The 27,917-nt window shown below is 45.3% G+C and overlaps 1 protein-coding gene and 1 long non-coding RNA gene across 2 annotated transcripts in view; both read left to right on the plus strand.

Annotated features, from left to right (window-relative positions):
• The first annotated feature begins 4,582 nt into the window (after positions 1 to 4,582).
• The window catches only part of PFDN1 (prefoldin subunit 1), a 31,953-nt gene continuing 8,618 nt past the window's right edge, over positions 4,583 to 27,917 (plus strand). The window contains exons 1-3 of the mRNA XM_035559698.2: positions 4,583 to 4,870; positions 5,051 to 5,217; positions 19,723 to 19,807. Coding sequence (XP_035415591.1) covers positions 4,838 to 4,870; positions 5,051 to 5,217; positions 19,723 to 19,807 — 285 coding nt within the window. The 5' untranslated portion in view covers positions 4,583 to 4,837. The remainder of the gene's footprint in view (positions 4,871 to 5,050; positions 5,218 to 19,722; positions 19,808 to 27,917) is intronic.
• Positions 10,427 to 16,858, plus strand: LOC118254463 (uncharacterized). The gene is made up of 4 exons (XR_004780671.1): positions 10,427 to 11,005; positions 12,967 to 13,136; positions 13,522 to 13,618; positions 16,642 to 16,858. It is a non-coding gene; the product is annotated as an uncharacterized LOC118254463 (long non-coding RNA).

Here is a 27,917-nt window from a genome sequence, read left to right on the forward strand (position 1 = left end):
AACCTGAACCTTAATGCTGCAAGAGTGCTGGTTTAATCAAGGACTCTGAACTCTGGACCGTTTCAATGTCTATTAAGCAAATACTATCTCCAGTGGCTGTACAGGAGGCCCTTGCTGCAGGTCACCTTGCTGCATCCCCACCTCCCTGTGCTGCTGTGGCTCCCCACCTCTGGGTTCCCATTTCCCAGAACTGCTCCCAGCTCCAGCCTGGAGCACTGTCCTGCCTTTCCTCAGCAGCAGCTCTCTGCCTGCAGCTCTGCCTGGCCCAGGTCTGGCAGCACTGGAAATACCTTAGCTGGAATGTTTTTTCTGCAGACAACTGGAATAGTTGATTTTTGCTCTGGATGAGAAGGAGTGAGCAGGAGGTGCAGGAGTGGGGGTGAAAGCCTTTGCAAACCCCAGCTGGGCTAACAGCAGGAATTGCTGACTTGGCATGGGCAGGGATCCCAGCCTGTGGGCACTCAGCTCGGGGTGCTCTGTGCAGGAAGACAGGGAGCACGGGCATGTAGCTGCCACTGCAGTCCTGCCTGTGATGGACCCAAGGCAGCCACTGCCTGGGGGGGAGCAAGCTATGGGCCATCCCTGCACCTGGGGACAAGGCCTCCACCTTGGACCTGCCCCACAGGGGGAGGCTGAAGGCCACTGCAGCAGTTCTGCTCCTCCTGACCGCGGGACGAGAGCAGGGGAGGTGCTCCCCGTGGTGGCAGCTCTGAGAGCCACGGGGCCACGTCATCATTGCCATGCCGCCCAGAACCCTGCTGCCCTCTGCACACCTGCCACGCAAGGATGTGTTCTGGATCACAGTGCGCCTCTGCAGGGCTGTGGCAAAGGCTGGGCTGCATATGGATGGTAATTTGACAGGCCAAGAGATGGGAACGTATTTTTAAGGTGTAGAGTGGGGGAAGCTGGCTGTTTCTCTCTGCCCTTTGGGCTGTGAAAGGATGAGAGTCCTGTGGATGTTCTCTTCCTAGATAAGGCAGGGATGAAGGCCCCCGGGGCAGCTCCCCAGCCTGGCTGTGCTTGTGGCACTGAGGCAGGTGACACCCCAAAGCCCATTAGGGTCATGCTGAGCTCTGTCCTGCCCAGGTCCCTGGGCGCTGTGGCGGTAAAGTGGGCTGCTTGGCCAGAGGCCTGTGGGAACTGGGGAAGGAAGCAGCCCTCACCGTGCCACGGTTCACCCTTGTGGGCCAGGATGGCAGGACTTACTGATGGACTGTTCTCCAGAGTCAGGCTTACAGACAGACAAAATCCTAACTTTGGATTTAATTTTTAAAAAAATGCACTATGTTACAGTAGTCAATTTAATAACCGTCTTCCCCACCTGCCCAGAACCGCTCTTGCTCACCTTTGCAGCCATGCTCCAGCATCTGGGACCATGGCAGGATGAGTGGGTTGGAGCAGAAGAGGTTGTGGTGCTGCAGGAGCACCGCTTGTGCTGTCCTACCTGTCCTGAAGTGAGGCAGCCAAAGAGAAAACCCCAGAGTTGCTGAGCTGCCTCCCTGCAGAAACAGCAGCAGCCCTGCAAGCAATTCCATTCAGCTGATTTTCTTCCTGACAGATGTTAGCTTTGCTCCACTCCTTACACAGCCATTGAGCCCTGAGCCAAGGACAGGCTTTGCTGAGGAACGCAATGAACTGTACTGCAAAGAGGCATCTCCCATGGGTTTCTTGTTGCTGTGGAAAGGGGAACTCAACTACTCCCCCCCTGCCTCAAGCACCCATGGAGGGGGCCACAACACCTGCAGCATTGTCCGGTTCACAGTGAAAATGAGCTTGGCATCCAGATTCACTGCGTTGTTTCAGGGCAAAATTGCTCAGCAGATCCTCCCTTTCTATGGATCATAGGGATACTCAGATCTGGCCCAGGCCTGTCTTATTCTGGATCTGGAGGTGGGAAGCCAGTTCCTGCCCCTTCCAGAGAGTTTCCGTTCTTACCTATCCCAGTGGATTTGCACAGGGCTGTGCTTTGTTCCAGCCCATCTGCTAGCACAGATTGCTGCAGCCTCCTTCACATGGTCCATCCAGAGATTTTTTTTTTTTTCTGGTCAGATCTCCCTCCCATGAAGCTCTTGGAGCATCTCCATGGCAGTGGTTGCAGGTCAGCCCTCTTGGTTTACACCTCTGTGCCAAGGATCTGGGAGGATGGACTGATGGCAGAGGATGGACTGTTCCCAGCTCCAGCTCTGCACTTGGGGAGCAGCACTGCTTGGGCCTGGTGGGATGGTAGCTGCCATGAAGAGATCAGGAAGGCAGTGAAAATGATGGCCTACCTCTCTGGGCAGCTTAAGGGCCAGGAGGCTCCAGATCTGCTCTTGGGCTCACAGATCACCAGCAGCATTGCATGAAGCTGGGCAGCAGCCTGCCCCTACAGGAGCCAGCACCAGCCCAATGCAGAGCATCCATCGCTGCCAAGATGGGAAAGAAGTGCTCGCTCCAGTCCCCATGCCACGGCCTCCCCAAGCCAAGGCACTGTCCCTCACTCCTGAGCATCCTCTAGCCTTTTGTGCAGTGGACTATAAACCGTGGGTGACTCAAGCAGAGGGACACCCGTGCTCCCCAAGGGAGACCAGGCCATGCTAGAACTGGCTGATGAAATTCTTCCTGCTATTCAGTGCAAGGTTTTCCTTTTCTCTGCAGGAATCATTGTGTGCTGTATACACTGGGGTCTGTGGTGCAGAGCAGCAGGAGGGGCCTCAACAGTCTGAGGTCTTACACAGGGGATCAAAGGGAAACATCTTCCCTGCATCCAAGGCTTGGTTAACTGGTTCAGAGCATGTGTGTCTGTCCAGTGTATGAGCATGAGAAATGGTGGGAGGCCGGATCTGTCCTCACTTCAGGGCAAGTGTAGCAGGTTACAAGAAGAACCAACAGTCCCTGAAGGTCCTGCACTCTGCTGTTAAATAAGGGTGCTCCAGCAGGTTCCCTCCTGCTTGCCTCTGACTACAGAATGCCACGCTGGGTATTTTGTTTTTTGCTGCTTTCCCTCAAAAGGCATCTGATGGTCTCATCATGATCTCATACCTTGTCCTAGCCTGTCTGGACAAACTCCAAGGAAAACTCGGACTGGAAGCAGCGGAGGTGATTCATGAGCAGGAACTTGCTTGGTTGAGTCCGGCAGGGCTGTGCAGGGATCAGCAGGCTGCTGGAGCAGCCACGTCTGCAGAAGCAGCACTGCTACCCCTGCATGCCACAGACAGACCCTGGGCTTTGTACTGTGCTGTCAACTCACTAACTGCCAAGCAAGTATGCTGCACTCCTCAGCCTCTCTCACAGTTTTCAATTGGATTTGAGCTGGCTGGTATTGCCAGTCCTGGCTGCAGCCATGCACCTGTGGTGGTTTTACTCGGGTGGGCAGCTGAGTTCCACCACGGCCGCTCTCTCACTCCCCCTCCTCAAAGGGGAAGGGGGAGAAATGAAAAGGTCTCAAGGGTTGAGATAAGGACGGGGAGATCGCTCAACAATTATCGTGACAGACAAAACAGACTCAGAGTAGGGAGATAATAAAATTTATTGCCTATTACTAACAAGCTAGAGAAGTGAGAAACAAAGGAAAGAAATCAAAAACCCCTTTCCCCCCATCCGCCCTCTTCCACCTCCTCCCCCCGAGTGGTGCAGGGGAATGGGGGTATGGGGGCTGCGGTCAGTCTATGGCACTTCGTCTCTGCCGCTCCTTCTTGGTCACTCTCGTCCCCTGTGCCATGCGGTCCCTCCCACAGGATGCCGTTCTTCCTGAACTGATCCTGTGTGGGCTTCCCACAGGCAGCAGCTCCTCAAGAACTGCTCCAGATATGGGTCCGTACCACGGCGTCCATCCATCAGGAGCACTCTGCTCCAACCTGGGTCCCCCATAGGCAGCAGCTCCTGCCAGGTCACCGGCTCCTGCGTGGGCTCCTCTCCACAGGCTGCGGCTCCGGCCTGGAATCTGTTCCAGCGGGGGCCCTCCACAGGCCGCAGTCTCTGTCGGTGCAGGTCCACCTGCTCCACCATGGTGTCCTCCATGGGCTGCAGCGTGGAACCCTGCTCCACCGGGGTACTCCATGGGCTGCAGGGGGACAGCCTGCTTCACCATGGTCCTCACCACAGGCCGCCTGGAGCACCTCTCCCCATCCTTCTTCACTGACCTTGGTGCCAGCAAGACTGTTTCTCACTCCTCTCCCTCTCCCAGCTGCTGTGAAGCAGTTTTTTTTTTTTGGTTCCCCCCCCCCCCCCCCCTTAAATCTGCTCTCACAGAGGCGCAAACAACATCGCTTATTGGCTCTGCTCTGGCCAGCAGCAGGGCCCTTATCTAACATGGGGCAGCTTCTAGATTCTTCTCACAGAAGCCACCCCTATGGCCCCCTGCTACCAAAACCTTGCCATGTAAACCCACTACCGCACCTTGCTCCCACTTCTGGCGCAGGACACCCCAGACCCATCCTGTCCCCTCCCTGCAGCAGCAGCCCTGCTTCTGCGGGCAAGAAGCCTGCTTTTGCACGCCAGCATCGGCCTGCCTCTAAGCTTTAGCTACGGGTACAGCTTTTTGACCTGTCCCTGTAGTTTCTGGGCTCAGGGACCCTCCCTCCTCTGCCAGCGACGAGCCCTGCAGCACGGCGAGCGCCTCACGGCTTGCCTGCGCTGCCCCGGAGGCAGCCGCACCGCAGCCAGGCACTACCCCCAGCTGCTCGCTGCTTGCTGTCCCCATTGCCGGCTCCAGCCGCGGCTCCCGACCGCTCTCCTGTCCTGTCCCGTCCTGTTCTCCTCCACCCCTCTCCTCGCCTCTCCTCGCCTCTCCTCGCCTCTCCTCGCCTCTCCTCGCCTCTCCTCGCCTCCCCCCGCGCAGGCGCCGAGCGAGGGGAAGATGGCGGCGCCCGTGGACCTGGAGCTGAAGAAGGTAACGAGCAGCCCTGCGGAGCCCTGCCGCCTGCCCCCTGCCTGCCGGCCGCCTCGGGCCGCCCGCGTGGGGCAGCGCTTCCCTCCTGGCCCCTTATACCCCCCGCAGTCCCCGGCCCGGCCGCCCCAGCTTTTCCTTGTGGTTGCTCTTTCCCTCCCCCCCCCCCCCCCCCCCCCCCAGGCTTTCACGGAGCTCCAGGCCAAGGTGATAGACACGCAGCAGAAGGTGAAGCTGGCCGACATCCAGATCGAGCAGCTGAGCAAGACGAAGAAGCACGCGCACCTCACCGACACGGAGATCATGATGCTGGTGGACGAGACCCGCATGTACGAGGGCGTGGGCAGAATGTGAGTAGCGGCCCTGCCCGTGGTGCAGGTACGGGAGGCCTGGTCACCGTGCTCCTCCACACCGCTGGCAAATCGCTCGTGCGTGCCTTTTTTTCTGTAGGCAAGCGAGGTGGCAGTTGCAGCCCGGTGGATGAGGAGGTCTTCTTGGCCTCTGTACGTAAAAGGCCCCTGGGCTGCTGTCTCTGGGAGAGGGTTCTTGTTATGAAGCTTATGTCAGCTTTCTCGCAGCCTTCCCTTCCCTCAGGATTCCATCAGTCTTTCTGGGAGTACGGTGAAGCTTACTGGGTTTTATCAGTTGGGGTTTGCTACTATATGCCTTTAAGAAGGACTGTTAAGTTCTACTTCTACTTCTGCTTGTGTTTGCGTGCTGGCTCTGCTGCTGTCCGTGATGGTCTCGTTTGCCATGACTTTGAATTTTATAATCTCAATTAGCAAAACAAAGTTCTAACGACAAGCTGTGTTTGTGAGCAGCGTGGGAGGCTCTCACAAGTCTGTCCAGCTGTGACTGTTCCGGATGTAATTTACATCAGACTCCTTGAAAAGCACCCGTGTACAGCTGATGTGCTCAGGCCTTTGCTGACACACGTGTTCGTCTGCAGGAAAGCTCTTTCCAGTATCATGTCAATGCGTGGATCTGGCTGGCGTTGTCCGGATTTAAACCTTGAAAGTGAGCATGGGTAGTCCCAGTGCACCCATGAAAAACTACTTCCGTGTGTTGGATGGTTGTGAAAAGAAACACCTTAGGCTAGAAGTAATATGTTTTGATTAACATTGATGGTGCACCTCTGTTTGACTTCAGCAGGCTCTTGTAGAAGTCCACACAAACTGGTTTTAGATCTGGAATGCATGCTTACTCACTGAACGGTAGGGCTCCCAGTAAATAAATGTTTCCATGCAGATGAACTAAATTTTGGGTTTGTGTGGAGGTACTAGTTACCTTGAAAGGAAATAGATTTTGGTCTCTTGCAGGAGGTGACTGGTGCAACCTGGTCAGACTGGAGGCTGTTCGTTTTCATCACAGAGATGACAGACTGAGGGTAGATAATTCAGGAGTAGTCAACTTTTTTCTTTTTTTTTAGGAGCTTTTTTAAAATCTGAAAGCAGAGAATACTTCTTCAATAGGGAGAAATACTTCAAGATTCCTTAAAAGCATGAGTGTATCAATCTTTACTGCAAAGTAATGTTGCTTGTGAACGAGATGGTGTTTCCTTGCTAGCTGAAATGCATTGTCCTGCTTTCTGCTGCCAGCTTATCAGTAAGAGACACTTAACTTCTTTGTCCCCTAAACCACTTATGTTTTCTCTGTGTGCAGCAGCTGCTGGAGTGACAGTCTTTTTGGGAATTTTCTCTTGCTTACCTTTCAATGACCAGATAAGGTGGTTTAGACCCTGCTAGATGGCTTTCTGATCCTGGAGGATTGTAGAAGTGCCACCAGAAAAATATGGTTTGTGTTATGAAAGTATTTAAAGCCTGAGCTTTTAATGGATTTTGTTGTGGGAGTCATTATGTAAATACAGATTAAGAGAGTACTCTGCTCGCAATACTACTTAGTGAATAAGTTATTTATATATATTTTTTTCTTCCCCTTCTTTAGCCTGATGCAGTATTTATGTGAGCTCAGCCTATTCTGGCCACGGGGCTGAAGGCTGCCTTGCAAATTGGTAGTTGTGTTTTGGTATGCTCTGTGTCACTTGCTAATGCGATGAACTCACACCAGGGACACAAGGCTCTTCCTGGAGCCCACTCCATCCCATCACAGAAAACTTCTTGCTGAAATCTGGGCACTTGGAAAAGTTGGCTAAAGCTGTGCTTGAGCAGGAATTAAAATCCAAGGGCAGTCTCGCCATTTATATTCCAAAGGAAGTGGTCATTACAGTTGTTTTGTTTGTGTAATCTGTGTTCTATGGAGTGAAATTGGAGACTTAAAAACACAAACAAACAAAACAAACAAAAACGCACACAAAAAAAGACCTTGTTGGCTTAATTGGCTTGTACGGATATGGGATTTTACACACCTTTGGGTGCTGATGATGTCTTCAACACCTGTGATTTGTTTTGCACAGTTTAGCATTATCTCATGTGACTGAAAGACGCATAGATGTTTTCTGTAAATAATGTTAGAACTCTAGTCGATTTCAGTTATCCAGAAAAGATTGGTGTTGGTGTCAGTATCAGCTCTGATAATTGGAGCTCTTCTGACAGCTTGCTTGAATAGCTAAATGCTTGAAAGTAGGTTTGGTGCTTCTGTTCCTGCACTCAACTTTTTTTTCTTGTTTTACTTCACTTTTTTTTTTTCCTACCTTCTTCTTTTCTTCTTTAACCCACTTAAACTGCTGCTTAGAATCTGACTTCTGATATTTTTTTTCTTCAGCTGTGGTGATATGCGCTGTGTGCGTGGGGGTAGTACATACACTTCTATAGAATAAACTACTCCAGTGAAAGTGGAAGGTTTGAGGAACGGTAGTGATGTGGTGCATCCTGGGAAGAAGTCTGCCTAGTTCTGTATTCGCTTCTGCACTACTTGGGCAGTAGTTGTGTGGTTTCTGTGCTCTGAACCCAGAGCTTGAGCCTGCTTCCATTCTGAGAGGCTTTTCCTGCACCACTAGTGAATGTGAAAGTCCACTTGTTGTTCCAAAACTTCTGTGGGTGAGCTCGTTTTTAGTTTTTATTTACTTATTATTGCAGTGTGTATAACATGCACAAGCCTTACTGGCCTCCACATGTGGTGCTTGATTTACTTTTACTATAGCTATTTTTGTTCCAACACAAGAAATGTCAGTGCCACATAGTATGAGATGATGAATTGCTGTGTACTGTACATATCTGTGAGGCTAGGATATCATCTGAGTAGTGGCATTGTGCCAAATACATTTCAATTCTCTTACTTCATACTCTTTCGAAAGGCTTGTTACGTAGCCTGAGACAACTACTGCTGTGCTGGACTTCTGCTTAAGCTATTTGTGAACTGATATCATCATACTGCTTTGAGAACTATGCTGAAAGTTTAAGTTTCAGAATCCTGTCTGAATATTCAGACCTTTCCCTTTACATTCTTTAAGTATTAACCTGTACAAGATTCTTATTTAGAGAAGAAAAATGTCAAGGGCTTATGTTAGGCACAGTGAGGAGAGCACTTCAGTTTTTCATGCCGTGCCAAAATAGATGTTCAGTTTTGGTTTGACATTGCTTTGTCATCAGTGTTCTCTCATTTGTTGTAGAAATACACTTAAAAATAAAGTGCAAGAAAGTAAAAATCAAGCAAATACTGCAGCACAACTTTATATTCCAGGTTTTCCGTGAGTATACTATTTTATGGGAACAGCTGTAATGGTATAGTTTTCATCGTTCCTTTTAAAAGTGACTTAGATTTTTGGTGGAACCATCCACAAGTGAAAGCTGAGGGAGGATTAAACGCTCTTGATCATTTGTGGGATTTAAATGCATTCCTGTTTTTAGCATGATACTTGGTTTTGTTTCTAAATGAGACATGACAAGGCTGATTTTGTTGTTGTTGTTGTTTTTTTGTTGTTCTGTGGATGGGATTGGTGTTTGATTTTACCAGCGCAGATCACCGCAGGATATGGTAGCTGTACTGTGCTGCCCACTCACACTTCAAAAACTCACCAAGAACTGAAGGACGTGCAAGGCTTAATCTTCATGGTTCAGTTACTAACTATAGGTCAGTCTGTGAAATCTGAGTGGCTCTCTGTTGCCCATCTCTTCAGATAAGGCTTTGTCCAGAGTTCAGCACTGAAGCCCAGCTGCTGAGAAGCTGATGGGTGTTGTAATACTTAAATGAATCCCATGGCAAGCATGTTGCTATCAGCCTCTGGCCAATACATAGATTATAAATTTAAATCTTCCTTATCTTGTTCAACATCTTCATCGACAACCTTGATGAGGGAATAGTGTCCGCCCTCAGCAAGTACGCCGATGACACAAAGCTGGGAGGAGTGGCCGACACGCCAGAAGGCTGTGCTGCCATTCAGCGAGACCTGGACAGGCTGGAGAGCTGGGCAGGAAGAAACCAAACGAGGCTTAACAAGAGCAAGTGTAGAGTCCTGCACCTGGGAAGGAACAACCGCATGTATCAATACAGGCTGGGGGATGAGCTGCTGGAGAGGAGCTCTGTGGAGAAGGACCTGGGGGTCCTGGTGGACGACAGGTTGGCCATGAGCCAGCAGCGTGCCCTGGTGGCCAAGAGGGCCAATGGGATCCTGGGGTGCATTAAGAGGAGCGTGGCCAGCAGGTCAAGGGAGGTGATCCTCCCCCTCTGCTCTGCCCCGGTCAGGCCTCACCTGGAGTACTGCGTCCAGTTCTGGGCTCCCCGATACAAAGAAGACAGGGATCGCCTGGAAAGAGTCCAGCAGAGGGCCGCAAAGATGATACGGGGCCTGGAGCATCTCCCCTATGAGGAAAGGCTGAGAGACCTGGGTCTGTTCAGCCTCGAGAAGAGAAGACTGAGAGGGGATCTCAATGTTTACAAATACCTGAGGTGTGGGAGACAGAGGGATTTGGCCAACCTCTTTTCAGTGGTTTGTGGGGACAGGACAAGGGGCAATGGCCACAAGATGGATCACAGGAAGTTCCACACCAACACGCGAAAGAACTTCTTCACGGTGAGGGTGACGGAGTACTGGAACAGGCTGCCCAGGGAGGCTGTGGAGTCTCCTTCTCTGGAGATATTCGAGACCCGTCTGGAGGCCTACCTGGGCAACCTGCTCTAGGGAACCTGCTTTGGCAGGGGGGTTGGACCCGGTGATCTCTTGAGGTCCCTTGCAACCCCTACAGTTCTGTGGTTCTGTGATCTTGCTGTTGAAAAAGTCAAGATTTCATTTTCCACAGTAAGTCTAAGTAGAATCAATAATGCGAGAGAAGAATACCATTGGTATCAGTGGTTCTCAGTTAACTGCTGGTGGTAGAGGGATCCTGGGAATTTAGACTGCTGGATTCTGCTTCAAGATCAGAAAGGGAGCTTGTTCTGATGGTTCCCTTGCCAGCTTGGCATCTTTTGATGTCTCAAAGATGTTCTTCTTCCTTGTTCCCCCACTTGGTTCTTGATCTTACTCCTACTGCCCTGGGCTGCTCACTTGTAATCTTCTGGATATTGTGGTCTAGTTACAGCTCTCCTGCCCTGCTGCTCTATATAATGCTCCATGAAGCACTGAAACTTTAGAGAAGAAAAGATTTTCATAGCTTGCATGCAAAATGCTTATCTGCTTAATTCCAGGAAATAGCTGCATTTAAAAAGAAAAACAACAACAACAACAACAGAAAACCAGCTTTGACAGAGAACTGGTGTAGAATGGACACATCAGATAAGTCAGTGTTTGTCAAATGTATAAGCAACAGAAGAAAATAGTCTTAAAATATAAATAATGGCTAGCTTAAAAAATAGCTGCTTTTCTCAGCCTTGCTCAGAACCTCTTGGTTGTACTCCCCTACCTACTCCATGAGCATTGTGATAGAAGGTTAGTGAATGAAGGGATGCAGTTTTTACTTGATGTTTGTCTCCCTTTCCTGGAAATATGTAACTCTTTAGAAGTACATTTGTGTTGGGTGTTTGAGTATGATACTCAGACAAATCTGTTCCACTTGTATCTTCTTTTTCCATAGTATTTTCCCTACCTGTTACCTCGACAGGGGTTCCTACAGAGGAAAGAGCTACCTGGATAAATGTAAAGGAGATAAAATCTCAACTTAGAAGAGCCAGAACCAAGACAGCCTACTTGTGCAGAATGTCGTTCTAGATGGAAGAGGAAGTTTGATCTGCTGTGGTCCAGAGGCGGTGTGTTATAACATATCTAATGTATTACAATACAGGTGCCAGAGCTTTCAAGAAGTCCTGCACTTCAGCAGTTTGGATGTCATATGTTGTGGGGAGCAAGGACCATAGCAAGGCACCTTTGTTTTGTCCCAGCCTCCAAAAAGGGGAAATCCGGGATCTCTTGTTAAATGCAACAACTTTGTTGCTTCAGTGCTACAGGGCTATCTTTGGAAGAATTCTATACAAGTATTAAATATTTTGGGGAATAGAATAGTTCAGTTGGAAAGGACCTACAAAGAACATCGAGTCCAGCTGCTTGACCACTGCAGGGTTAACCAAAAGTTAAAGCGTGTTATTAAAGGCATTATCCGAATGCCTGCTTTTGTAGCTTGCTGTGCCAAATGACTGCAAAAATTATGGAAGATGACTATTTTATGTTTGCACTTAAAATGTCGGTTTCATATTTTGTAACGGCAAAGAACTTCTGCTTGTTTTGACGTTTACTGGATTTCAAGTACTGTATTTTGAGCCTTTTCCCCCATTCCCCACAGGAAATTTTGAAATCAAGGGTTAGAGTCCCTGTGGGAAATGCTCAGCGTTAAAGCATTTCTTTCAGAATATAGATGTGTTTCCCTGCTTTAGCACAGGGGTTTAAATTGTGCTTTCCTGTGGCAGATGAAAATGGCCAAATTAGTGGACCAAAGAGGTACTGGAAGAGTCCCTATGGTATCCGTGTGGTGCCTGGGAATGCTATTCCAGATGTGGTACCACCGTGGCGTGTGACAAGCTAGCCTGACACCTAGGGCCCTAGGGTTGGTGGGTGGAGATGCCCAGAACCTGTTCCCAGTCTGATATGCAGATTTAAATATACTGTATAAAATTTATTTGGAACAATCTTAATACAAATGATAAATCTAGGTCTGAGCATCCTTTGAACTAGCCGCCTGCTCTTGTTCAAATCTGAAAGCAGGAAGATTAATTTAATGTCCCCTACTCTGAAACAGTGAAAGTGAAATATGAGGACTCCAGTGCTGTGGGATGTGGTTATATTTTACATAACTATAATGCAGAGATGCAAGAACCCAAAGTGCTTAACTTAGGAATTCTGCAACTACTATCTTGAATTTTTATTTTTGTTTTCTCCAGAACTATTTGCTGAGTTGACAGAATGTTTCAGCCAGTTTAAAATAATAAAAATTGAGGGGAAAACAAACAAACAAACACACAAACAAACAAACAAAAAAACCAACCAAAACCATACATGCTGGGAAGGAATGATTTTCCAAAACAACATAACATCCATCCTTTTCGGTCCACAAACGCTAATTCTAAAACGTTTTGTTTTTAGTGATTAGGAAGCTGTAGTGTGATTGTTTTAGTGCTAGCTAATTTAAATTTAGCATCTAGAAATAGGTCTTTTGACTGAAACAGTTATCTTGCATCTACTTCTGTGCTGTTTGCTGTATTGGTTTCTTTGATGTTCTGTTGATTTTTATAGCAGGATTTGTGGTATGCAGGAGTGGAGGCTGTGTTATTGAAGAACCATAAATGGACAGCTGGGTCTTCATTCTCACTCTAGCATTTCAAAAGGAAGATCCTTTTATGTCTGTATTCTCACTTCTGATTTTGTGTGCCCAGGAGGAGAGACAAAGCATTTTTTTTCTTGCATCTGGGGATGGATTTGCCTTTCAAAAGAGATGTGTCCTGATTTTGTTGGCTTTCCTATGTAGGTTCTTAGTGAAGGGCTGCTGTTGAGTAGTGTAAATATAAGTTTGCAGAGTGCAGCAGTGTTTCCATGTCACTTTGTTTACCACTACAAAATTCATCTTTCTTATCAATGAAGTTTTACCAATAGAAAAACTTTTTTTTTAAATAGAAATGTCTTTAGAATTGGTTGACAAAGACGTTTGTGTTCGAGCTAACTTTTGCTTGCTTCTGTTTTCCTAAGTGCCTATTCATTTGCTGTTTTTTGTTTGTTTTAGCTGTTCTTCCTTAGAAATTTGGGACATTGTTGAAAATACTGGATGCTTTAGAAGTGGATGTGGACATCCTGTTGTTGGAGGGAATGGCTTCTGTTTACTGCAGCTTGCAACTTTCGAATTTGGTACAAAATAAACTGCAAAAAATCGATTTGAAGTGCATATGTTAGTAGGTACGTTGTACTCGTTTGAGTTTCCTTTGCTTAAAGAAGCTACAGGTCGCCTTTGCTACATACTAAAACTTACTATAAAACAAAAATAGAAGATAAAATTACTAAACTAGAGATATAGTGAGGAAAAACTATTCGTGGAGCTTTTACCATCATGAACTGCAGTCATACTTGTGCTGTTTTCCACACGTGGTTTGAATTTCAGATGTTACTCATTCCTGTATAATTAAGAGGAGTCATTTTTTTAAAATTCCATTTATCTTGAATGAGCATTCAGAAAGAATGGATGTTGTCCTTTAAAAGCTGACCACGGTAGTATTTGATTATTTTTGGTTGTGCTATATTTAATCCACACTTAGAGGTATATTCCTTTTTTTTTTTTTTAAAGAACCAAGTATGAACAATGGTATAATTCTACCATCTAGTTAAGTGTCTGGCAATGCAGAAGCTGCTGTTTATGAGCTGTGTTACTATCTTCATTTGAGGTAATGTAATACGCTGTAGCTATTGACACATTTTTCCTCCCCTTCCCCCTCCTCCCCCCCCCCAAAAAAAAGTGAAAAGTCAATGTAAACACGGCCTGAGGTGCAGAACAAAAGCCCTTGCCCCTCAGCTGGACAAGATGTGTTGAGTCAGACTGTGGGGAGTTTAGAGGAAAACCAACAGCGGGGCATTTTGTTTTCCTTTAGCTCCTTAAAGCAAATAGGTTTATGGCTTACAAATGTTCGTCTGAGTAAAAGTTACGCTTGTTGTGGCCTATGTAAGACTTTGGGCTGCTGCCAGTGCTGCTAATCCCGTCTCTGTGTGTTCCCGTGCTGTCAGGCCGAGTTCGCACAGGTACTGCTGCCTGCCTGCGATTCCGCTAGCATGCTTCTGCTGCGTCTCTCTCCCAGGTGTCCCCTGGGACCTGGTGCGTGTACGTCTCTCCGGGTGCAGCAGTGAACCCTAAGCTGCTGCTTCTAGAATGTGTTCGTCTACGATCCTCCCAATATAAGCTGTGGCATTTGTTTTGCTTTATGTTACATGCCACTTTGGCGAGGGGAAGGGGGATAGTTGCATTTTAGCTGTATTAAGTGACCTAGTGAGACAACTGAGCGTTGAAATAAAAGCAAACGTAGGAAGAGCTTCAGCTGGTATGTTCCAAGTGAGCCTGTTCAGAAGCTACTTAAGGATTCTGATCTGTTGAATGGGAAATTCAAATCAGACTGAAAAATGTGAAGCCCTTAGACATGAAGGGTGGCAGCACCGACTATAATTAGTCATGGCTTTCCTTTTTTGAATTTGCTTGCTTGTCTGCTTTGGAACTGGGTAATTCATCTAGGATGACTAAAACTGGAATTTGCTGTGGTCTAAGCAGTGCCTGTTATGAACTGCATGGGGAATCATTTATAGTAACGTAAGCAGACCCTGGGAGAGTAAAATGGGACTTCTGGGTGCTTGCAATTGTGAACAGCCGGTTCTTGTTCAATCAAGCCAGATTGCTTGGGATCAGCTCATTGGAAGCCTCTCTTTCATTGGCTTTGAACAGTACTTAAAATGCATTAATCTCCTACTGAGTGTGCTCAAAGCTTGAACAGCAGTGCAAGTTCAGAATTAAAAAGCGTCTTTAAATAGACAAGGGCATGACTGGGCTTAGCCCAACTTTTCACATGAAGCAGCCTAATGAAAAGGCTTGGTTTCAAGGAGCAGGATTCTACCTACAAGCAACTGTGCAGTGTTGCAAGGTGTCATGTTAGTTTCCTTTAGAAGTAGAAGAAACATGTTAATATTGCAGCTTTGTACAAAGTTGCTAGTTTTTTTCTGTATCCTAGCAAGTTTCTGTATTGTGTTTTCCATATTCAATGGGAACTGTAAAGCTGAAGTTGTAATGACCCTTTCTGGGAGCTGGAAACCAGAATGAATGGACTTCTAGTTGTGTCATTCATTGTTATTCTGGCAAAATAGTAACTGGAGCTTTCCTACCAGTCAAACCGCCTCTCTCCAAAATGAGGTGTAGGGATATATATCAATACGAGACAGTGGAAAAGCTGTTCTTACCCTGGTGCCCCGCGCAGGTTCTGGCAGTGAGCGCAGCAGACCAAAGCAGGATGAGGAGCTTTGCAGCCTGCCGTGTTGCTCCTTCCCTGCTGGTGCTGGGGCTGTGCCCTCGTGCTGCTTGGCCTGAGCCCCAGTGCGGGGCTGACATGTGCAGGGCAGTTGAATGCTCAGACCGTGGCCGCTGGAGTGATTTCCTGAGCAAAATGTTAGTGCCAGCCCTGCAGGTCCTTAACGTGGCTCCCGTGGGACGACTGCCTCTTGCACCCACAGGCTGTCCTGTTCTTTCCTCGCTTAGAAACACCTAAATTGTGTTACCTAGGCAAAATATGAAGAGGAGTGCTTGCATCTGGGACAGATGCCTGACACCGAAAGTTTCAGACATATGGGTTGAAGGTTGATGTTGCAAGTAATTGAAAATAGGGGTTCTTAATGGAAAATCTTCACTATGAGCATTGCTGTTACTCCACCTTTAACAACTTTAATAACTTGTATGTCATAGTAAAGGCTGGCTTGTGCTGAACAAACATCTCCATAACCTCATTCATTAGGGGATGAATATTTCAATATCTAATATTATGTTTTAAAGTCAAATAAACAGTACATTTTGGTGCAAACAAACTGAGTTATGGAATTACTTACACCCTATGAACATCACTTTGTGGGTGTGTACGTGTGACACAAAGGAGCAGACAGATGAAGCTAACAGCATTGCTGACCCGTGTAACTAGACCCCGAAGGCCATTTTGGCCAGGGTGTGAGGGAGTGCTGTATAAACACTAACAAGTGGGACTTCATATCTAGAGATTTTAAACTGGGAAGGGTGAGAGATTTCTTCAGAGGGAAACAAGCATCTAGTCCCATAGTGTTATAAATTACTTGCTGTGGCTTAGAGAAACAAAAAGCCCGATGTGGAGCTAGCAGAGGACTCTAGGAAAGAAAATAGAAGCAAGAGGGAATATTTAGAGTGAGGTTTCTCTTTCAGTTCCCTTGTGCTCTATTTTTGTTCCATGCATTGCTCTTTAACAACCAGTAATCACTGGGATACCAGATCACGTAGATACAGCTAGTTCAAAAATACTTCACTGTGTTACAGAGCTGTTCGCGTTGGCAGCCCAGATCTGGCTGAACACTGCTGTCCTCGAGGACCCCAGTCCATAACTTTCTGCTCTGATTTTCATTGTTTGGTTTTGGGCTTTTACTTCTCTGTGTGGGTGCTGGATATATCGCGAAGTATCTGGAGTAGAACATATTCTGCTCTGTTATTAGCCATTCCCTTTAAAATGAGTGACCAAATGAGACTTGGTGAATCTGTTCCTTATGACCCAGATATTCTTGGTATTATTTAACAACAGTGAAAAAGCTCATGTGGAGATGATTGTTGTCAAGCTTTGCAATTAATTTGCTATGTTGTTGAATGCTTTGTTCTGCATCATCATTTCATGTTTGATATTGTACGTGTCATGTTCAACAGGCCTGTTTGGTGTGTGCTGTGAAGCTTCTGTCTGTATCTAAGCAAGAAAAGCTTCGTTTCTGTAGGAGGGCACAAGTGACCACAGTTGCCTGGAAGATTTTTGCTGCTTGTCTTCTGTGGACTATCAGTACTTAAGTCATCCCAAATCAGGGTACAAGCTCTGAGAGCTTGGAGCCTCTTACGATGGACTTGTTGTAGAATGGTCCGTGGAGGAAGTTCTTGAGTGGTGGCATGCATCCAGTGAGTACCTGAAGTTACTGTGTTTGAAAGGCTTCTTCACAAACTCAGGAAGAGCTAAATTCTTAAAGCCTCCCGTGGTCCTTTCATGAGTTTAAAAATGCATAAATAACCAAATCTTACAGAACAGTGCAACAGTGATAGGGCCTTATTTTTCTGGGTTGGTGAGAAAAAAATGATCAAGTTGGTGTTTTAGTCAGAGTAACCAGAATAGTGAAATCCAGGTTAAACTTAAACTCTGGTTTATTACAAGTGCCCTGTGGTACTTCTTACCTAAAGATCAGAACAAGTACTGTGTTTTTCCGATTGCTGCTGTAAGCCCCCGTATTTCCTTTGGTAAAAACTTTGGCTGAGATCTTCATCGTGTGTATTGCAAGCTCGAAGCTAAAACATTGATGAGCTCTTTGAGTCCATACAACGTTGGAAAGTGAAGCCACGGATTTAAATAGTTACCTGTGCATGTGGCTTTATAGCTTCCACTTTGAAAATGTGGCCTTTGACAGCTTGTGGTGCGCTACCTGTAAGCGTTAGGTTGAGGGCTTGAGGGTCTTGGGGCAGGAAATTAAAATGCATGACTTGAACTGCAACTGATGACAAACTTTTGAAGGATGCTGCTGTCTGAGACTTTTGGTCTGCTTCTGAGCCAGCTCGTGAACTGACACAGGTTCCAGTCCACTATTTTACGGCTCAGTAAAATTGGAGTAGTATTTGTGTCCAACTGCCCGCTTCGATCTCGCCAGTGCTAACTTCAGCCATCCCATTTTAATTTGCTGTTGCAAGTCTGTGAGAGCGTTGCAGGAGGGTGGGAGGGAGGTTATTTTCCCAGATGACTGCTGTTGACATTTGTAGCACAGGAGTGAAGTCAGCCGCTCGTTTGTTCAAAGTGCCTGTAACCTTTGTAAGCCTGCAGGGATCACTTCAGTGTCACGTAGCCCTTCAGAGATCTTCCCAGCTGCAGCGTGAGGAAAATTGATCAAGCTGTATCAGTTAAATTTGTTAGTTAGGCTGGAGGCTTCACTGGAACTAAGACTGTTGATACTGCTCTACAGTTTGGGGGAGCTGATGAGGAGGTATTCCCTTCTTCTTTGCCCATCTTGAGTTTTAATTTACAACGTGTTGTACCTAACCACAGTTCTGCTCTCAGGCATTTCAGGAATGGATGTGACAGGCAGTTCTCTTTTTCGCTGTTGTGGTGCTGATGCAGAGTAGTCTGTTTTTCAAGCCAAGCAGCAGATACCATTTATATTCAAAGAACATTGTCCAGGCTCTGAGCAAACCCATTAATAATATCATTTGTTGTGGGACCAAATACCAAATGATCGCAGACTCTTCTGTAGTAGACAAGGAATGCATTCTGATTTTGCAGTGTCTAAAGCTGTTCACGTTAACTGTTCAGGCATGAGCTCGTGTCACCTGGCAAGATGACATTGACCCAAACACCCAGCACTGCTGGGGGGAGACCTTGACCTCACTGGTATGACACATGGAGGCTCCTCCTAAATCCCCTGAGGGACTTTCTAAGTAGGGAAGGGGCTGATCTCCAGCTTGTACATTCGTTATGTCTGGAAGGAGGAAAGGCAACCATAGAGGGTTCCTAAAATTCGTCTGAACTTAGTTGTCCTTTACTTCTTTGCGGGACGCCAGTGCCACGTGCTTGAGAGGTGCTTTGGGTGCTGTTGGTTCTTCTGAGCAAGTCAGGCAGCTTTTGCATGCTGTCCAACAGAACACTGTGACTGAGATGTTACAGATGCATCTTTCAAATCCCTTTGGCAATTAAAATGCAGAACAGATAGACACTAGTGGCTGAAATAGCAGTTAAACGACCCTTTCCAACCCTGTAGAGAAACACTGAATTTAGAAAACATGGGAAATTGGAGTTCAGTGAGGGTACGTGTTAAAGCTAAGCCCTGAGCAGTAGGAGCTGCGAAAGTTCAAGTGAAGACAGGCAAACCATGTCTCTTTGTTTCTGGTGAAAGCACCTTGCCTTGTAGAAAGCTTTGTTTTTATGGTACAGGTTCATTTAGCTTGCAAGCACTAAAATGGTGATGTATGGCTTTTACCTGATGAAAGAGGCCTCCTTGATTATATTTCTATACTATTACATATAAGACTGTCATTGGTGAAAATGTCTGTGATTGATACTTTGTAAGAAAGAAAGACTCCCGTTGCTAGTTGTATGCAAAAACTGCTTTCAAAGTATTCAAGGACACTGAATTGTAGAGGGTGATCTGTGTCCATCCATTTTCTTCCTCCAGAATAATGGCTGAGATCAGTGAGCAAACCTTAAAGGCCAGCCCGGTGACATGGCAGTTGTTGCAGTCACAGAATCATAGAAATATAGAATGGCTTGGGTTGGAAGGGACCTTGAAGACCATCCAGTTCCAGCCCCCCTGCCATAGGCAGGGATGCCACCCACCAGATCAGGTTGTCATGTTGTCTGACTGCTTGCATCATGTTTGCCCAATGGGTTGGCGTTTCAATGGTATGCTGTATGTATTTTTCAAATGTTAAGATCTATTATGAAGGTAGAAGGTTGGTAAGTATTGTAGGGTTGATGAACAGAAAGAAAATCTGGAGTCTGTTAATTTAACAGTGAAGATTTTTATTTGGGGTTATTAAATAATTATCATTTTTAGTAGCTGATTACCACTGTTCTGCAGCTGATTTTTTTGAACCTTTTGGGCAGTCTATCATGGTTGTTTCTTCTGTCTCTGTACAGAACATGCAGGTTGAGGATGTGAATGCTTTGCAGAGGTTATTGCAGTTTAACTTGGTGCACAGCTAGGTGTACAATAGTTAGATGTGTAAAAAAAATCCAACATTTGTCTGTTTTTCCACTTGTAGGTTTATTCTTCAGTCTAAAGGAGTGATTCATAATCAACTCTTAGAAAAACAGAGAATAGCAGAAGAGAAAATTAAGGAATTAGAGGTAAGTTTCTGGCAAGTAAAGATGATGGAAGTAGAATATTGAAGGTCAGCAAAATTCTATCTGTTACATTGCTTGTTTCTATCTAGAACTGTTCATTCTCAAGGATCATAACTGGGGGGGAACAAGGAGCTGTTAACAAGTAACCTACAATAATTCGTATCACTTGGTTTCTTTGATATGTCTACAAACTCATACAGAAAACTTCATACAAACTTCATACAGAAAAAGCAGATAAAGTTGATTGTTCACTCTGTGTCCTGGTATGCAAATGGGAGGTGAGGGTTTCAAATGAAATTAGTAGGAGTTACGTTTAAAACTAGCTAGAGGATATTTACGTGGTTATTTGCAGCAGATAGGTGATATGAAACTCTTTGCTAGTGCTGTGGATACTAGAAGTTTACATTGGTTTAGGATAATTGCTCAAATTCAAGGAAGGGAAATCCTTTGAGCATTACCAAATATGTAGAAATTGCATCCTGCTCAGGAAGTCTGTGAGCTAAATATGTCCGGAGGCTGGGAAAGTATTAGGAGGAAGTACCACGTATGCCTGCCCTTTTCTTACACTCTTCCCTAGGCATCTACTTGTGGCTGCTGTTGAAGACTGGATGCTAGGGAAGATGGGACCTAGTTTTTATGATGTGGTCAGAGCACTTTGGTGTTCTTAAGGCAGAGAAGAATATCTGGGATGTATAAAGTAGTGTCTGCACAAGTTCCAGCTGTTTGAACAAGTTATCTAGTGAATCTTGAGTATCTTCTAGTGGCTACAAGTTCAGTTTACACTTCTTTGGAGAAGGGCTTCAGACCGTTCTTTTCCAAGGCCGAGGTTATTTTTTTTCTTGTTGCCCCTAAAATAGAATTAATGTAAAAACTCCATTCCTTAGCTTTTGGGGAATGACAGAAAGCAAAGACTGATTTGAGTTAAGCTGCTTGTCTAATCTGTTAGTGTTTTGAAGAAGGTGAGTGTGCAGACCAGGTAAGTAGGGGCAAGCAGCAATAGGCAGTAGGTACTCAAACAGGACTGTGCAGTTCTGTCTCCGTTGTCTCCTACTTACATTACAGCAAAAGTGAAATTGTATTTTTAAAATTTCTTCTTAAAACTAAGCTTGTCTGGGGAGCTGTATGGCAAACATGTCACCGCATGCCGTGTTGCCTGTTGTGTTTTTTGTAGTAGATATTAAGGGGTTTTGTGTTTCTGGTGGCCAGAACCATTTCAACACAGGGAAAACAAGTACTCCATGGATACGCCATGTATGTCAGGTCGCATTAATGCATACAAGGCACAGTCCTTTATGTGCTTACGTGATAAAAGTGATTGTATCCTGGCTAATCTGGAACCATTCCAGACACCAGTGGCTTTGAACAAAACCAGCTCTGCAAGTGAAGTTGGAGAACTTCATAGCAGCATGCCTGCATTTGGAACTGAGTGGAGTGTGCTTGACAGTTTTGGCTTCTTTCCCCTTCAGCTGTGCATCTCAGTTTCTTCCTGTTCCTGGTGGGGAATGATCTTACCTCCTGAACTTTCAGATCGCTGACTTTAGAATGGATGGAATTCTCCCCAAATTATAACCTTTGTCGTTCTTATGTGCAGCCTCAGAGATGGTTGCTACGCAGATGTGTTTTTCCTACGTTGTAGCTCCCTGTTGCCTCAGGTCTCTGGTTATGGTCGCTGAATTGCAGTTCCCGGCAACAGTGACCCTCTCAAAAGGTGGTAGGGAGTGTGAAGGTGGTTGCTGCATGGATTGTTTTGGTTTGTTTTCTGTTTAACCATAGATAGTAGGGCTCAGATTGCTAGGTCCTTCATCAAATCCATCTTTTAACTACTGTTTCCAGCTGTCTGGCATGTTTGTGTAAAGGATATTCCTTAGACTTGGGATTCCCTCAGGAAGAGGATAAAAGTGACAGCTGCTGGAAACTAAGATTTCAGGGGAAATACCTGAGTCCAAGTTAAGAGAGTGCTTATCACAGGAGTAGGGGATTTTGCTGTCCTGAAAACAAGTTGTGACAGAAGCAGGAAAGAATGTGAAACTTTGTGACCTTGTGCTTCCACTACATCATTGTAAAATAAATATCAGAACAAGATAACCAGATTAAAACATCGCTCCATCAGTTATTAACGCTGGAAAGATTTTAAAGCTTAAGTTTATTTTTTATATTGTTAATTACCTTATCACTCATATAGCTCACTTTGCATGGTTGAATGAAGCTCGCCAGAGTAATCCTCTGGTATCCGCACAGTGTAGCTGACCCGGTTACTCTTGTAGTGTGAGCTTGAGATAATTATGCACTGTGATTGTAGAGCTATTGCCAAGGTGTTGTGAAACATGCATTTTTCATACAAACCTGAATGTCAGAAATGCTGTCACCGCTAGCTCGGTTCTGTTTCTGGAGGAGCACAGCACAGAAATCTCAGCTCACAGCTAAGCTCTTCTGTAAATCTGTCCAGCTGTGTAGTAAGGAGAACTCCTAAGTACTGGCCGTTTATGAAGACATGTGCTTTAATCTGCTTCAGAGACATGAGCTGGGTTTTGTGACATTCACAGTTGTCAAAATGAACTGTGAAAACAGAAAAGGGTTTTGCCTTTGGTTTGAAAGCTTTCCTTCATTTCCTCAGATGTTTTCTACTGCAATCAATGACTGAAGTTACTCTCTTTACCTTATTCCTTTCTGCTGGGTTTCTCTGCTGTTCAAGTGTTGCATTGTCTCTTTCATGGCAGCATCACAGATGAGTGTGATACTGCTGGTTTGGTCCTTCCTGCAGCTCCTTGCACAGCAAAGCAGCAGGGAGAACCCAAGCTGTCTTTGTATAGAGCTGTGAAAAAAGACTTAAAAGACTTTGCTGGAATATGCGCTCAGTGTACTTTGTGAGGGGAACTGTGTCACCGTGTCTCTGGAAATGCCCAAAGAGGTATAGATATGTACAAATAAGGGGGTAAACGTGTAGTCTGTCAGTTAATCTGCAGAAAAAAGCAGGGTAGCTTTCCCCTTTTCCTTCAAGGTAAGGTATGAATGTGTGCATATATATTCATTTAGCAAACTTAACTTCACAACTTTTGTATAATCCTTTGGAATCTAAATAAACTGCCTAGGCTTGCTTGCAAAATGCACATGCTTGCCTAAAGGCTATGCCAGTGAAGCTTCCAAAAGCCTTGGATCTTGCAGAGATTGATGGCATAGACTCATGCACTCGCATGGGAAGCTTTCTGCTTAGCCATAGCGATTGGTTTTTTCCAGTCCTGATACTATCAAATTCTTGTTGTGTTTCACAGTACAAGGGGTATGTGCTAAATCTATTTTGAAAGCATTCTAAAGGGATGAGCACAGACTCTTTTTAGCTCAGCAATGTTTGTGCAGTATTAAGAGAAAAACCAAGTAATGTTTTTCTTCCCTTGTTTTTAAGGAAACATGATATGTGAGGGGTGGAACAATGCTTTGTTTCAGGAAATGTTATCCGTTTCCATTGTAGGGCTAGATGGATTCTGTTTTTAAATGTGGCATTTTAAAAAGAACAAACTCTGATACTATAAAGACATGGAAAATTGATTCTTCATTAGGGGTGGAGAAAGTGATTATTGCTGTGCGTTTTCTCTGATAATATCTGATAATCCCCCTCTCTCCTGCTATATTGAGCATGTTTAGTTGTCAGGCGTTGTCAGACTAAATTTCTAAAAATAACAAATAAGGGGGAGGCTGTGCTGGGCAGCTTTGACTGTGTGTCACTGAATTTAGCTCCTTCATGCAAAGGGCAACAGCAACCTGCAGCTTTTTTGTGGAATTGGATATCGGTTTTAAAGCTCTGACCGTAATATTGTTGTGTGCCTGTTCCTCATGCGATTTTTTTACACGTGTGTATGGAGACTGAATATTTAATGCTGTGGAGCTAAAGTTGGTTTCTTCTTTGTCTGTCTGAAGTTGAAAATACAGAGGTGAAAGGTACACCCAAGTGCTAGATCTCTAATTCAGAAATTCTTCCATTGATCCCTACAGTGTCGTGTCCAGTTGTCTCATCCCACACACGGAACTTTTTTGCTCTTGTTCATGATGAAGAAAAAATACTCTGCTCCCAAAACGCCACGATGCTTCTCATGTAAATGCTTGGGTGGTTTTGTAGGGTTGTTTCCTGGTAAAGTCAAAATGTCACCGAATTACAGTGCCGTTTGGTGATCAGATGTCAGAGTTAACAACGGTTCTTCCCCAGCGCGGCCTGGATGCCAACTTGCTTGTGCTGGGCGGCCCTTTCTCTAACCCTGTTCTCTGGGAGCTTTAAGATGGCCTTGCTGCAGCCCCGGGGCATAGCGGCAGCGCTGCTCCTTTTCTCAGTGAGCGGTGCAGGGTGTCTCTGCTGGCTGCCATGCTGATGTTTTTGTGCCCTGGGGGAACAGAGATTTAAGTGGGCAAGGTGTGGCTGGGGAGAAATGCCGGAGTCTGGGAGCTGGTGCCTCTTCTTCCCTGAGCATGTATGGCTGGGATGGACTTGCTCCAAATGGCCAAGTGTCTTACATTTACTCCTAAAGCAGTTCTCTGGACGGTCCTTTGTTTTTTTTTTATACTAAAGCTGACAACGTGGAGGCCAATTCTGAGGGTAGCTTTAAAGATGTGAAAACAAGATTTATGGTACATTTTGCAGACCACTACGCAGCCATCAGATGGTAGCAATTGTTAGGCCCTTCCCAGGTTAGACCAATTTCTTCCTGGGATTTGCAGCACAGAGGCTCTCATCCTCGTGGTTGGCATGGGATAGGCCAGTGCCCAGGAGCATGTGGTGGGCTTTTTAACTAAATAGGGGAAAATAAGGAATGGTCCTGTTTGCTTTGGAGAGAAACTTCAAGAATTAGCCCTCTGTGCTTTAGCCTAGAGCAGATTTTACCTTGGATGAGTATATTTTTCTCTCATTCCATTGCTGGCATACAGGCATGTACCTAGGACATGATTTAAACATATGTTGTCACAGAAACAGCCCCTGACTTCTAAGGACAACCCTAAGTGTGTGTACAGAAGAGGTCAAACCCTGACCTGGTGTCAGTGCTTTTGGCTTTATGGCCTCATCTGCTTTAAGGAAGTTTGGCATGCTTTTATCACTGTTGCTTCATACAGGAGCCAAGCCGGAACGGTCCCTGGCACGGTTTGTGCACCACATCCATGCAAACTGGGAGCTCAGCTGCAGTTGTACCTTGCAAACATACAAAATTTGCCTAGCACAGGTGGTTTGCTATTTTGGGGCATTGCTGTGGAGCAGAACCAATTTTTATTTTCTTTAGCTGATTGTCCTGGAAGATATTGAATTTGTTGCCCCCTCCCCCCCGTCCCTCTTATCAAACTTTACAGCGTTTGGTGCCTGGGAGTTTGGAGTGGTCGTATCTTCTCTTGTCCCTGAATCACACCTTGGAGTTTCATTAGCTTTCCCTGGCCGTCAGGAGGCCTTGAGTCCGGATGCTCACCACAGACAAGAGAAAAAGAAATGCTTTCAGAAGGTCACTTATTCCTACACATTATCTTCTCCCTCTGCTTGCTGTATAGGGAGGCTGGGCACCTGACGGTGTTGGACAGACAGTATAGAAGTGAATTAAACTTATATATTATAGAAGTGAACTTAAACTTATATGATTAACATTTGGGCTTGCATAGATCTTCTAGGAGGAAGCTGTGGGAGCTCTGCAGATTGTGGAGGTTGGTGTATAATAAACGAGCAGCAGAGCCTCACCAGGCTTTGGATGGCCAAGGCGGCATTTATCTGGGCCATTTTGTTTTGTTTTGTGCTGACTTTTGGGCTTGATGATGTTTCTGGGAAATACATTTCACCTTGACCTTGTTGGCTGTTGACATCCAGGCCTTTACATTTACAGTGCAGGAGGAGAATCTGCATTCTCATTTCCAGTTCTGAAAGGGGAAATACTTGGAGCAATGAGTAAAATAGGCCTTAAAATAATAATAAGGTGAAAAGGTTGAGAGTGTAATGGACACAGAGCTAGCTAACACTCCAGGGACAAAGCCATTCTTTATGGAGAAGCCCTCTGGGCTGGGACCATACAAAGTTAAGGTAAATACTTGGGTATAGTTAATGCTCCACTAATTGTTCCTGTCCCCTAAATTGCTTCTGCTGGTGATAGTACGAATAGTATGCTTGTTTCTTGCTCTTGAGGCCATGGATGAATCTGAGTGATGACTTAATTGTTTAAAGCACACATTTGGTCTTGCAGTCATTTGTGGAAAGTGAAAACAGTACGAGGATCATTTTCTTCCAGCCTAATTTACGTGTACTTTATGCTGTTTTTCTTTTATCCAGATCACATAATTTCACTCTCATCCCAGACAAATGTAAGTGAATTGTTTGCAGTTAGCATCCTCCGGCTTTACGTGGGAACAAACACTCTGGTAATTGCAAGAAAGAAGGTGTATTCTTTTTTTTTTTTTTTTTTTTTTTTAACACTGGACCTGATTCCTATGTTAGGTTTGTTAGATGAAGATCAAATAAGCAATTTTCAAAGCAGAACATACTTAAGCTTGTACTATGTTAATTAGTGCACAAGTCACTGGTTGCACAATGCTAAGTAGTAACCTTTCAGATATAGAAACAGAAAATCATCACATTTGAGAGGGAATTCCCAGCTCTCTGAAAGGATCTTCCACTGGTTTAGACGTGGGATGGCTTATGAAAGCTCAACATCTCACCATATTTTTGTGAAGAGTGACTCGTATTTCTAACATAACGTGTATGATACACGTTCACAGGGCTGGATTTTTCATTTGGAGCAATGACTCACAGCAAAACATTTTCAAACTCCACAATTTTTGCAAGGAACTAGTTAATTAGTGATTATTTGTTACTCTCCACTGCACTGCAGCTTGCAGATTAAGCACACAAAGTGGCTGAGAGGGCAAAGGCCTCAACAAGGGCGAACTGGAATTTGGCAACTCCTCCTCCCCCCCCTTTAATTTTAGGTGGATAATTGTAGCTTTTAAAAGCAGGAGAATAATGAACATGAATGTTGATTGTTTACTTTTAAATCCTTCAAAGCTTACTTGTAGAGATGCTTTCAAAATACGTTCATCCTAGAAGTTCAGGATTTTTGGTTTTGCTTTGACAAAAAAAACTAACGGAAAAAGCTTTTCAAAGTAAAATTTGCCAATACACCAGCATTTCTTTGTAATTAGGGAAAAGTGAAGAACATTACGCATTAACAGAAAAATAAACCACCTTCTGTCTAAATGGTTTGTCCATCCAGGAGCCTACATTTAGTCATCTGGGTCTGAAAGTTGCTTGTTTCCTCTGATTAGTGTTAAACTGCTCTTATGAATACATTGAAATCATTTGAACACAAAATTGATAGATAAGTCTTTCTTTGTCGTTTTAAATCGGGGTCTGATTCATTGTCAAAGCTTTCCTTTGTACTTATGGCTGCGGAAGTATCCAAAGCAATGAGGATAGCTGGATGTGGGTCCCTCCGAATTCCTCTTCGTGTGAGTAATAGTTAGTCACAAAACCAGTGTCGCTGCACTTGCCTGAGTCACCAGGCCCATGCAGTCCGTGCTGTCCTTTGTACCAGGCAATTCTGTGGCTCTGAGGAGGGGGATTATCTGTATCTGGCACCCCCATCCCCCCCGTCTTGCCTGGGGAGAACAGGAAGCCATTATTTGGAAAGCGTGCTCCTACGTGTGAGAGACCTGACCCAGCCCTGAGTCAGCTTTGCAAAACCACACCTTGCTTGCTGGGTACGCAGGGAGGTTGTCACGACTTCCTGCTGGCCATGGGCCACCGCCTGGTTTACTTTTCTAATCTGCCTGAAAATGTATTCCTAGTGGGGATGTGGCAATGCCCGCTCTGTCTGTGAGGCAGACAAGTCCAAGGGTGTCCAAATTGGCTGGGCTAGGGGATGATGGTTAGTTGGGAGTTTACATCTTCTTGTTGCTCTCTGAGTCTTTGAAATTTGCAGAAGTAATTTTATGTCAAAAAATGGCCTCATTTGGCCTGAGCTGTAAGATCTGGATGAAAGATATGGCATGATTTTACAAGAGTCACAGTGCTAGGAGATGCTCTGATCAGCCATACTGACTCTGCAGGAGTATGGAAACCCAAGCACAAAATTAAGGAACTTAGCACATTTTGCAAGAGGCA

Source organism: Cygnus atratus, chromosome 14 (assembly GCF_013377495.2).
Source record: "Cygnus atratus isolate AKBS03 ecotype Queensland, Australia chromosome 14, CAtr_DNAZoo_HiC_assembly, whole genome shotgun sequence".
NCBI lineage: Eukaryota > Metazoa > Chordata > Aves > Anseriformes > Anatidae > Cygnus > Cygnus atratus.